This window comes from Triturus cristatus, chromosome 5_2, assembly GCF_964204655.1.
Source record: "Triturus cristatus chromosome 5_2, aTriCri1.1, whole genome shotgun sequence".
Classification (NCBI taxonomy): domain Eukaryota; kingdom Metazoa; phylum Chordata; class Amphibia; order Caudata; family Salamandridae; genus Triturus; species Triturus cristatus.
This window is the reverse complement of record NC_140588.1, coordinates 818187618-818201085: the sequence shown is the minus strand read 5'-3', so window position 1 is coordinate 818201085 and position 13468 is coordinate 818187618. Positions and strand designations below refer to the sequence as shown.

At 40.1% G+C, this 13468-nt stretch overlaps 1 protein-coding gene across 9 annotated transcripts in view; it reads left to right on the top strand.

Annotated features, from left to right (window-relative positions):
- The window catches only part of FGF13 (fibroblast growth factor 13), a 984800-nt gene that overhangs the window by 956187 nt on the left and 15145 nt on the right, over nucleotides 1-13468 (top strand). For all 9 annotated transcript variants that reach the window (XM_085607978.1, XM_085607973.1, XM_085607974.1 and 6 more), the window contains one exon: nucleotides 7136-7331. In XM_085607978.1, the coding sequence (XP_085464104.1) occupies nucleotides 7136-7331 (196 nt within the window). The remainder of the gene's footprint in view (nucleotides 1-7135; nucleotides 7332-13468) is intronic.

Below are 13468 nucleotides of genomic sequence, written 5' to 3'. Positions count from 1 at the left end.
AGATCATAAGAAAGCCATGAATAGCAGAAGACAGAGTGATGGAGGCACCAGATAGATCCTGCCAGTTGGCCCAAACAGGTATTCTGTCACCTCCAGATCTTTGTGTTGACATTCCATGTGTGCGTATGTGAGGTCGGAATGTAGCAAGGGAAGATACACAAAGAAGTCACACAAGGCAGCAAGACTACTTGCTGTACTTCATTGCATGTCAGGGAGAAAGCAGAAATGTGCCATGTCTACTAAGATATGATGTATATCTGATCTATCCCTGCGCCGGTGAACTGTATGCTGCCTTCCACCCAAGACAGGCACCCTTGCGCCATTGTGCAGGGTGCCTGCATAATGAGTATGATTGGTTTTTGGCTAAAAGGAGCATGTTCCTACACAAAACAATTCTTTGTGACAATTTCCTCTTTATATATGTGCTTCAGAATGCAGCACACGTAGAAAGAGCAGGTAACGAAGATAAATACTGACATTTCTCCTTGTTCTGACTCACTTAGAAAGGCGTTCCATTTTGACACAATCCCACTTACTTTAGTAAATCTGGGATTGTGTCATAATCAATGAGTGGATACCTGAGAATGCCCATGCTCCACCCATGGAACAGCTACTCAACACTGGGTAATGCAGGGCAGCAATTTGCGCTGCCTTGTGTTAATCTGTATTTACTATGCCACGCAGAGTCACACAAGGTGGCTTTGCGTGGCTAAGTAAATACCATTTAAGGGCTTGTGTTGCATTGCGCCACCTTGCTTGATGCAAGGGCAACATAAGCCTTCAGTATATCGGCCCCTGAGTGAATAGTAGTAAGACTGTTTTTGTCATGAAAGTGTTACTGCATGGACCAGTGAGATGCATTTTGCATGATAGGATGGAGAGTAGCTACAGCTTCTCTACACGGTGAGCATGTATTTACTGCATCTCTGTGGATGCAGGATGGAGCTCCAGAAAGGAAGTAAGGGAGAGTGGAAAAATGACTATTCCCAAAAATTTGATTAGGTCCTTTTCACCAAAGAGCTGATGATTATTTCTTCCTGAGTGACAACATAGGGTAGATGGTAAAAGTAAGGGGTAGGTTACAGGTTTGTCTTGTCAAAGGTGTCAAAGTTTCTAAGCAAGCCTCCCCTTTTGTCTGTGCCTGATGACTACTCAGAAAGGCTGATGACGGCCAGGTGCTGATATCTTTTGCTTTATAATGGATAATTCCGCTTTGAGCCAGCACTATTGCTATTGCTGTGAGAGCTATAACCTAGCACGAAGGCTGTATGACCGACTGCTAGAAAATGATATTTGGAAGGCAAACACCCCAAATCAGTTCTGAAACCTCAATAATGGAAAATGGGTATTAAAGTAGAACTGTGAAATAATAAATCACTAGGTCACAAGAATGAAGGTAACAAAATGCCACTGTTTAATCAGTCTCTTATTTCTTGTAATATTTGTGTTAAAGTCAGAGAATAGAAAATCTTTGTCAGTTTCTTTTCTTTTGTGTCTTTGATACCTAAAGGCCTGATTCACAAAGGGCTTCGGCACCCATAGCGGAGGACCCACAGTCACGGGGGCCAGAGTGTGGGGATTTCCCCTCAACTCTGGGACCTGGACAAAAGTGACGATCTTTCATATTCAACTGGTTCACTTCTCGTCAAAATTCAATCAATTTAGTTGAGCCCAAGAACTTTTTGTATAGATGATCCTCAATATCACAAGATGGACCCATACCCTGGGGTACTTTTCACATTGCCCACTTAGTCGAGCTGAGGGACTACAGAGATATGTAGTTTTTCACCATCGCACTATGACCATTTCTAGTGCTGTTCGGACCGTGTTAAATTCCCCATCCACTGGGTTCCAATATCTCTAGAGTTCTGTGCTGCATATTTATATATCTGCACGTCTTTCCACAAATGTTTGTAATATTGAGGACCGTCTATACAAAAGGTTCTTGGGCTCAACTAAATAGATTAGATTTTGACAATAACTGAGCCAGTTGAATACGAAAGATAGTCGTTTTTGTTTGGTACATTTGAATACCAAGCATCTACATATGGGAGCTATCTTGTTGCCCCGAAGAAGGTGGTCAAAATTGGTGTAATTTACTGAAACGCATCGATGTTCACTTTGGGATAAATATGAAAAATACAAAGATGCAATAGATTTTAATTTTATGAACAATCATGTATTTTAATTGTTGATTCATACGGATTCGCAAACTAGAAAGACAGATGTAATAGCCTTTTGTGTTCTCCCTATTTTTGTAATCTCTTTTTACCGTACATTAATTTAGGCTAATGTGCTTTTAATTAAAGTTTTATGTATATATCATTTGTAGCCTGAGATGTAATATATTGGTGCTAAAGATTTTAAGATTTCTTTCACAATTTAAATTGTTTGATTTTGGGATCAGTATTTGGTGAACGCTAGCATGAACGGCTGTAGATAATGAGTTGTGATTGATTGAGTACCCAAAGGGAGTTTTTGGACTTTTCAAGCTTTCTAAAAGTGCCATTTTCAAAATGAAAACTTAAAATCCGACGTAACCACTAAAGAGAATTTTACATTTAAATTAGTTTGAGTGTAAAAAGTATATCTCTGTTTCCAATCTAAAGTTAGCACTTATTAAATGTAATAAAGTAACCCAGTGTTAGTCAGTGGGAGAGATAGACCTTACAGTAATGAAAAATTACTTTAGCACTTTTTTACTGTCAGGACATGTAAAACCTAAATACATATACCCTACTTTTTAAATACAGTGCACCTTGCCCTGTGAGTCTTAAAGGCCTACCGTAAAGGTTTATTTTACTAGGTCGAAATGGCTGTATAAAACTGACCTAGAGGGTGTAATTACCAACCTGAAGCATGTTTTAAAGGGCTACTTTAGTAAGAAACCAACTACCTTGCCCCCCTTTCAATTGGGTTTTTCCAAGTCTGTTCTGGAAGACTGCAGGACTTCACAAAACATCGTCCTCTCACATTGATTTTAGGCTTGTCCATGGTCCCTTGGCAGGTTATTTTGGGTAATTCTCAGTCACTCGTACACATGCAATTTTCAGGTCTAACTGAAATTCTAGGCTGGCATGACTTTGCCTAGTTGAAAAATTGCCTGACAAATAATTCCTGGTGAATGTCCCTAGTAAACCAATAAATACAGGGATGTCTTTCATAGCCAGTGCTGCAAACAAAATCGGGTTCAGGATTGGCCTATTGAAATTAATTTGGACAGCTTCTTCCTGCTTGTGACTGACAGCACCTAATTCTTGAACTTCACCATTGATCTTACCCCTAGTTCTAGGATCCACATGGCACAAAGGACCAACTGGCCCTGTTTCTCTGGGTAAGGCTGAAGAGCCATCTTGACTTTGATCCTATTCCACTTACATTTTGATAGTGTGTACTAGAAATCCATCTAACACCCATAGTGAGAGCTCAAAGATTTTTGTAAATTTGACAGGATAGCTCCAAGATTCAAAAAAATCCACTGCTCTTTCTGTCCTCATATGTCACTTTCAAAATCTGCTTCACCATTCCTAAAGAAAGCTAATGATGACACCTTGTGTACCTGGAGACTAATATCAATATAACTGAAGCCATTCACTTTGAGTGCAGCAGCAACACTAAAACTGCCAGACTAGAATCCATGAAGAGGAGAGAAAAAACACCAGATACCATGAATGTTCCTGCTTAAGTCCAAGGGTGTGAAGCTACACCCCAAATGAAATCTGCCAAACATCAATTTCTTCCACAAAACATCTCTCATTATTTTATGCATCTGATGAGTACCTCCACAAACCATTGCCACCCAGCTCACTGCCACTGACCTACTGTCTGCCTTCTCCTATAATATCCTACTCCGACTCTCTCCATTATTTTTGGCTTCCCTACCACATTGACCCACCCATCCCCTACCATCTCTTGTTGCATGGTTCCACCCTCTGGTGTAAAGTGTGCCACTCCTTGGGTCAGGCTTTATACATTCTGATGCCTACATTTATAATATAATAAGAGTAATGTATGAGCTAGACAAAATTATGAGATATAATGTTACATGTGTAATTTATCCTATTTATACATTTCTGTTTAATGCTTGCTTGGTTATCATAGCTTGCTGATCTACTGATATTAGTTCTCTAGTTTGTCTAATGTCACCTTTGCTTTCATGTTACAGAGAAATGCAAGTAACATTGCTAAGCGAATAAGCAGTGAACAGAAGTAATCACAAAATTATTATTTCTTGCTGTGTGTAGTGTTGCAAGCAATGAATTCCAACATAACACCCAGAATCGTCTGTTTGAGGTACTTAACTCAAATTAGAGCCATTCATATGTATTGTATCCTAAATATCATTTTAAATGCTATTGTCCTGTTGGAAGTTAGTGTTAAAAAGGTTTCTAAATCCCCCATTAAACATGGCACAGACAGGATTCCCCCTCCTCTTTCCAGTCTTCATAGCCAATGCATGAACCATATTAAACATTAGATTTCAAAACAATTGATAAAGTTCAAACATATACATAGATCTACTTTATTACTGTTAAACTGGGGTATAACAGTCCTTTTGCCATAAAAACGAATATCTATAAGTCTGTAACTGTTTTTTTGAGAAACTTTTATTTGTTCTATTCTTCTTTTCCTTCTCTTTATGAAAAACCATTAGTTCATTTAAAAATACATAAGCATTTGCAAATAGTACACAGATTACAATTTTTCAAATCAAAGTATGCATCAAATATCAAAACAATTTAGTAACACATAATACAAATTCATAAAATACTTATAGTGTTTATATTTATAAAAGGATTAAAAACCAGTGACTTATATTCGTTTTTACAGCAAAAGGACTGTTCTATCCTAGTTTCAGTGTAATAAAGTAGATCTATTTATATGTTTGAACTTGTTCAATTGTGTTGAAATCTAATGTTTAATAAGGTTCTAGGCTCTCTGGAGATTAAATATAAAGCTTCAATTCTTCCGATTGAGTAATCAATAATTAAGGTATTGACCAGAGAAGGCAATTTTGTTGTTTCTAGTATAACCCAACTTCAGCCATTGGCTGACTTCACAATGATTTACAGCATGCCATCCTCTGACAAGGAGCACTTTCACACACAGTGCCAGGGAGTACTTTGATAATGTGTGGTTTTCTTATGCAAAGAAATCCTTTTTTTGCAGGGAGCAAATGATTCTTTTTTTGATTGACGAGGGCCCAGTATATTCTCAAACAATAAAGATTTGCAAAAAACCATGACAAGACAAAACAAGAATTGCCATAAGGCTGGTGGCCAACGTGAGATGCTTCTTGGTAATGTGAACAAGGATGAAGACACACTTTTTGAACATTCATGGGACTCATAAATGTAGCAAGGCATAGACTGGCATAATGGATTAATAATTGATGTGTGCAAGGCCAAGACCAAGTAAATTAAAATAAAGCGACTTGTATTTAGAAATAACCACAGACAAGTGAGTAAACTCAATAAAGGATGTCGGGTAAAATTATCCTCCGTGGAGGATCAATCATTATTTAACTCACATGACTAGTGATGCCATGAATAGAAAACCAAAACATTGTAAATGACAAGAAAAATGTCTCTCTTATATATTTTACTTAGCCATGTGGTAAGCAGTTTTTGGATAAAAATCAGCACCAAACATAAGCCCAATTCACATTTTCAAATCAACTGCATGTGTAAAATGAACTTGCACCTAATTTTTTAATCAAAATTCTCATTTTATAATAAAAAAAGGAATTTAAAGCAGGGCCACTCGAATTATACGGCAGGGCAGACCCAAACTATGTGGCAGGAGTCACTAAATTATGCAGTAAGAAAAGATCAATTACTTGGCCTAATGTGGCTCATTTTGTGATAGTATTACTTCATTATTTTGTCATTTTTAAACACATGGTAAACCTGTCTTGGGAAAGGTTTCACCAAGGTTTCACCTCATTAGCAGCAGTTTTTTTTATAAGAATACTTGAATAAATAACTGAAAGTCATCCTTTGCGAAGGACCTTCTAGTCCACAGCAACACACTTTGTCGCATTTTGATAACATTAGTCAATTTCGACTAGAAATAGCTTTTTGTTAAAATCTGCAGATTTTGTAACAGATAATGGATTATGTGGCAATGACAGCAAGTCTAACATTTGGCGAAAAACACTGTGACCACAGATTCCCATACCTCCTGTGGCCATGATTTAAACTCATAAATGCATTCACTGTGTAATAGCATGTGGAAACTAATGCGATCCATTGAGCAGAGAGTGTACACATCTACTGACGTTTGAGTTTGGGGGGTTTGTGAGTTTGAGGGACTATAGTTCAAAACATGTTCTCAGCTCAGCCTTACCCTGACTGCAGTTGCATATGTACTCCTGCCACGTTCATGTGTAAATCTATTTCTACATTGAGAATGGAACTAGAACACACTCATATCTTGCAATGGAAAGTTGTCAAGTAGTTTTTTCCCAAGGAAAACTATATCCCCAAAGAAAACAAAAATATAAGAACACACATTTAAAGTTGCTAATACATTTTTTCTTTGGAAGTGCACATCTTTATATTTGCTTGTACAAAAAGGGAATTCACAAAGGAATTTAGGAATATTCCTGGGGAATTTACAACAATTGCAGCTACCCATGAGTATACCTAAAAACCTTTGTTAATTCCAATAATGTCAAGCAGGTACTTCAAGTGCAGGAGGAAACCCACAAAAATACATTTCTTACGTTTTCTTTTTATCCATAGCCATAGACTCTTTTCTACATTTATTAAGTAGATGGCAGCAGAATATTAACATTATTCAGATGAGCGCATCCGGAGAACCACAGTGATGAGAGAGAGCAGTGTGTGCGCATTCACGCGCCTACGCCCATGCACACGCTGAGAGAAAGTGGCCTTTTATGCCGCACTCAGGCCTCGTTCCTTACAGCGCTTTGATTTATAATAATGCTTTACGTTATTACGGACAGCCTCCATGAACAAATGGAAATACCATATGACTCGCCTGTAAATCATTCAGCGTCTGTCAGATTCTCAGATTTGTGACCATTTGTAAACTAAGAAGATGCGGCGGAGGGCTCACACAGGGCGCGATGATAAATAGACACTGATGCGGTTGTTTATTTTTTTAACAGGAGCATTTCACACCCGAGTGCAAGTTCAAGGAGTCAGTATTTGAAAACTACTACGTGACGTACTCTTCAATGACGTACAGGCAGCAGTCCGGCCGAGGGTGGTACTTAGGTCTGAACAAGGAAGGCGAGATCATGAAAGGAAACCATGTCAAGAAAAACAAGCCTGCAGCTCACTTTCTTCCAAAACCATTAAAAGGTAAAGCAGTTCGAAGACGAGACTATTCCATCGGTATTCACAGACAGGTCGCTTTGAAAGATGTATGCATTTAGTGACTGGTGTTTCTTCCATTAGCCAAAAACGAAATGTGTGTGTTTAAATTGCATAGTCATATATTTAATTAACAATGTGTGTAGGTTAATTTACCAGTGAAAGGTACTGCATATTGATTGGTATGTTTCTTATACTTGTCTAATCTTTTAATCATCCTATATTTTTCTTTAACCTTCTGAATATTCGTGCATTATTGGTAGGCGACAAGATACAAATATTGCAGATTCTAATTAAGAATAAGACAGCATAGAATGCAGCTCATGGCGCGTCTTCGATCCAGGGGAGACTCTGTAATGTAACCCTACAGATGATGCCAGTGCAATTAATATTTGGATCCTAAAAGCAGAAGTCTAAGAAATAGAACTCACACAGGCCCACACAGTCCGAAGCGCCTCTCTATCTGGTGAAAACATGTCTCAGAATAGCTGACCTAGAAAAATGCTCATTTAATATTCCTTGATAGCCCACGGGAAGGCCCATTGCTCAGTTGCCTTTTGAGGTGGAATATTTTACTCTTTGCCTATTCTATTGATTATAATATTCCTAAAGATAAGTAGGGTTGCTAATGAGTTTAGAACACTTCTACTGTTCCATTTGTGTCATGAGTTCCCTGCAATGGCATCTGTTTTATATTCGCTGCACTAATATATTTCATTAAAAAAAATTCAGGAAGAAGTCGTCAGGGCTGTTACATGTTTGTAATTTTATCTTTTCTTTATTAGTTATGTATCATACAGTGCTAACATTTTTTTCCGTTAAACGAACACTCTATCGATACCAAAATAAACACTACTCAAAAGCAACTAATGGACTAAGAAGCGGGCACACAATCAGGTCGAATCGCCAGATTTAGGGAGACGTTTAGATCAACAGCTTGGAACAAAATACCAAATGTATGAATTGCGCATGTTAAAATCCAGTACTACATGCATCGTCCTCATTGTATAAATGCAGTAGGTGTAAAGGACATTAAAATAGCCTGACACGTTTCAAAGAGCTGATACATGTATGTTGGAGTATTTAACATGTATGTTTTTTGTGGTTGTCCATAAAAAACAGAGCTTGGATAGATATGTCTGTACACCACGCAAACTCCCCCTATTATCCCCGTCACCAGCAGAAAGTGTGATGTGGTAGAAAAGGAGGATAGACTTCGCCAGTAAAAAACGAAAAATACTAACAATGAGAGGTATTTTTTGAATGCACACTCCAAACTGAATATCTTGTGGACACTGAAAAAAGCGGTATTATATTGCCCGATACAATGATACTGACCTATTTGTCTGCTGAGATTCAAGCCTCGGACCTACAAGTCTGTGGATGGCTGCTCAGCCAACCCAGCTACCTTGCAGCCTGTCAGAGAGGCTCATGTATCCATCACCGCCACTGAAGAAAGAACTATGGAAGGTCTCAGACCCGGGCTGATCAGGGTAACACCCAGGCCTCGCTAGTTAGAGAGAGACATTCTGCAGCCGGATGTAACGCCCAATTAAGACATCACGCGGTTTTGGTACTAGAATTATGGAAAACATGTAAGACCCAGCATTGCTGGACACAATTATGAATCTTCCCCGATTTTGTTGCTATTTCCGTACATATCTTGTTTTACCGGGTGCATCCTCACTCTTGGTAAAATGTATGATTAGGTGGGCGGCATCTCCTACAAGACTACTGCACTGCCCGACTTGTAATAGAGTCATAAGAGGGGAGGGTACACTTTCAAGAAACAAAAACATTAATGAGGTGCTTAGCCCTCACAAAAAAAAAACAAAAAACTCACTACGTCGGTATTAACTAGAAGAATACTACAGATTGACCTGACCCCTGCAGGGGAAAATAACTCAGGCCCAAAGCTTGCCCTCATGGGCTGTGACAGGGGATGCTCTGATGCTGGTTTCCCACTATAGGCACCAGCCTGTGACAGTGTCTGTGAATGTCTTATTGTGTGTAATCCATTATGGGCGACTGTTAGACCTGGCACCATTGGCGTGGGTCTCCCTTCCATTTTTTGCTGCTGCCTCTGATGTTTTTGCTGGTTTTAGATGCTTTGGGCACTGTGCCACTGATAATCAGTGCCACAGTGCAAGTGCTCCCTATGTTTAAATGATGTATGGATTAGTGACTTCATGATTGGCTTATTTGGTTTACTTATCAGACCCTAGTACAGTGCACTGCGTGTGCCCAAGGCTTGTAAATCAAATGCTGCTGGTGGGCTTGCAGCACTGATTGTGCCACCCACCGGAGCAGCTTGAAAAGTGTGTCTCAGGCCTGCCATTGCAGAGCCTGTGTGCAGTTTGGTACTCTCATGTTGACTTGGCAAGTGCACCCACTTGCCAGTCCCCAAACCTTCCCTTTTCCACATTCCAGACACCCCTAAGGTAGACCCAAGGGCAGGGTGCATTGTAGGTAAAAGGTAGGACATGCCCTGATGTGTGTTGCATGTCCTGATAGTGATTTACAACCATTTTCGTTTTTCACTATTGCAAGGCTACCTGTTCCCCATAGCCAGAATAGGCAGGTTGATTATAACATCTTATAATCCTAACTGATTCAGGGATCTAGGTAGAAATTCGAGTTTAGTATGCCTGAACTCAGAATGATAAAATACATCTTTTAGTGAAGTTGGTTTTAACATTCTGGGTTTGAAAATACCACTTTTAGAAAGTAGGTATTTTCTTGCCTAACTATCCAAGCCTGCCTCTGCTAGGTTGTGTATTCCATGTCTGGTTTCTGAGTGACAGGGGCTGGGGGATTCCAAGAGACAGGGTGAGTCAGCACAAGGCTGAATAGACCGATCTGCATGAGGAGTGGTGGGAGGAGTAGCACTTGGGCCTGAATGGGGCTGTGCCTGCCTTCCACAATGCTGGCTCCACCTCCTGTGGTGCGTCTGATGACCCTGGCCCACACTGTCAAAGGAAAGAAGGAGTCCTGTAAACAAAGTGCGCCAGGACTGCGCCGAACTGGTTTGGACTAGGTACAGACACTCTCTGCCTTTAGAGACAAAGGATTTTGGTGTATAAAAGGGGGGACCCAGACCGCAGAACTTTAGATCACTTCTGGGAATCGAGACAAACCTTTGCTGAGGAGAAGAACCAGGAAGCTTAAGGAGTAGACTACCCCTGTGCTAAGTGTTTGGGGGGTTGGCCTGCAATGGTTATTTCATTGCCAAAGAAAGGAGAAGAGGACTGAGTCTGATGGCTTGAACTTGATTTGCCTCCTGCCTGAAGTGTCAGGGATACAAGACTTCACCAACCAGTTCCCCCCTGAATTCCCTTGCTGGGAATTGAAGTGCCTGCTGTTGTGCGGGGCCTTCTGAGAGACTCTGTGTCGCTGGGTGCTGGAAGCGTGACACAACGATGAGAAGCGTGTCATCGCCGCTGCAGTTGACGTTGCATCGTCAAGGAATCGTGCCGCCGCTGTCCCCATCGCATCGTCGAAATGCGTCGCATCACCGGAGAAGCATGCCACCACCACAGAGGACACCGTCGCATCACCGGAGAAGCATGTTGCAGGGCCTGTCGCGGCTCAGAAGATCACCGAGTCGCCGCACGGCGATCGGGCATGCACGCATCGCATCTACGTTGTAGCATGGTAACCAAGATGCCATTTTGTCACATCGCACCGGAGACAAGTATCGCATCGAGGCGCCATCTTGTCGCATCATACAAGAGAGCAGTAAGAAACCGACGCATCACCTCCCCACACAGTAAGGAGACCCCATCTCTTTTAGAGTTTTCGAAACTATAGAGGTGAAGGCTCAGAAGACAGTGCCATTGGAAACCCAGGGCCTGGCCGGTGATCTGCCTGGAGCCACCATGTTATAGTGACTCTCACCCCCACCCTATTTAGGGCAGGATTACCCTATTTAGGGTGGGGTAACCATCAATTGGTTTCACAGATTTTGTCCACCATAAAATGCGTAGCAGACCTGGACATGAAAAGCTAAAATGTGCATGTATCTTATCCATTGTGTTATGGTGGATTGGTGGAACTGTCTGCACGTATGTGATTTCTGAGGTAAATCCACAGGAACCATATACATGTCCCTCATGCGATGTTTTCCTTGTGCATGGGTGACATCTGTAAGATTATATTTTTCTTTGCTGGACATTGAGAGGAGGGGAGGCAGGGAAATGATGTCAGAGTAGTCTCTATTAATTGGACTACCAGAAGGATGTACCAGAAGGCAGATAGTGTGTTGGCTCTGCAACGAGGAACACTGTAATCTGCTGCCCACTAATGTTGCAATGTTCTATTGAGGTTTGCTGATGGGCAACTGAGAATTGTGGTCAGTAACCCATCACTTTCAACTTCCAATTGAACGAAATAACTGCTTAAACCAAGTTTTAAAGGTACAGCTTGCTAAGTATTGATTAGCCTGCACCTCACGTAGTTAATCACAGTTTCAACTGTTTTCTCTTTTAATATGTGTACACCCACATGAGTTTTAGAAACGTCTCCATCAATAGCGATAACAAATAGCCTTGTTAGATCCTGACTATCACAATACAATGGCGCTCCTAGAATATGTCTGTTAATACTGTGTTCTACTGAATAAACCAGATGTCACAAACGAGAGTGACTTCTATAAATGTTGCTTGGTTGCCCAGGTGCATTGAACCAACTCATTTAATGCCAGATTGGTCCTTAAGTCCATGCACTTCTAGTAGCAGTTTACACTGCAAGCATTAGTTCTACGATCTCTCATCAGTAAATTCTCTTTTTGTAAACAACATCCTGTTATCCCTAGCAGAAGACCTGAGCAACAGCTTACTACTATTCTTAAATGTTCAATCACAACAATCCTGGATTAAGGAAAATGAATACTACTTGTTCTGCTCTGCATGAACAAATGTGATCACATTTTACAGGTTTGGTGTGTTTGCTTTCCTCTGCTTTCATTGTATCACTTCAGTTACAGCGTAGAGAAGGCATTCAACAAATACCAACTGTAATGAGGTTTTATGGAGAAAACTGTTTCTATGATTATAAAAGCGAATTTGCAATACCCTTTCATCCTTAGTTATACTGATGACAATTATCAAAATAGACCCAAAGAACACTTAGAGTCTGACTACAAGTTGCACAATACTGGTGGGGTTTTAAATTAACACTTGAAAATAATGTTACTGTGTGGGAACACAGTGCCAGTACAATGCAATTAGAAGGTAAACCCCATTAAATGCAAACCCAAATAATATTCCTAATTCCAGGGGTTTCATGCATACATTTACCACCTCTCTCGGAGGAAACTCGTTTTCAAACAATGAAACTAGATATGTTAAGCTATCCAGGGGAGGATATGCTTTTCCTATCAGTTAAATGTAGGAAAAACACTTATCTGATCTATGCGTTCATGGATGATAGCATCAGTTGACAATGAAGTTCATAACTGTCCTACACCTAATATTTACTTAGTCTTGGATGAAGACTTTAAAATACCTTTATTATTTTCTTAATTGGAAATATTCTTGTTGTGAAAATCTATCACTAGATTTTGGGGACTTTTTATTCTTATTATAAACAAAATCGCTGATGTACTCTATAACTTCAAATACTGAACCGCCTAAAACTAAGTCTACCATGATTAACCTAATTTTTAAAGTCAACATCGTGAACTATTGAAGTTTTAGAATTCTAGAGCACCAGAATGAGCTTTGTTTCATCCACCACATTCATCTTATTCGAGACTGGGGAAACTATTAGTTAAAATATGTTTAATAAAAGATATTGCCTGATAAATTACATTGATTTTCATCTTGAATCATGTGATCCTCACTGTAGTCTTTGCCTCTGTCAGGTGCGCCTACATCCATCATAGGTCTGTCTCTCCAACACTAATGTTCCACCAGCCAATTCCAGTATTTCGTCATAAACTATGAAAGCTAAAACACAGTGGCACCGAGAATTCTACTTGACATATCATAGCCCATAGTATGGTGTTCCATGATCCTTTCAAGAGCCCTACAGCCAAATACTGCCTCTTCAGATCCATCCAAACCTGAAGTCAGCCTATTGCAGGCACTTCCAACTGGACCCCAGATCTTGTCCTTTTGTACACT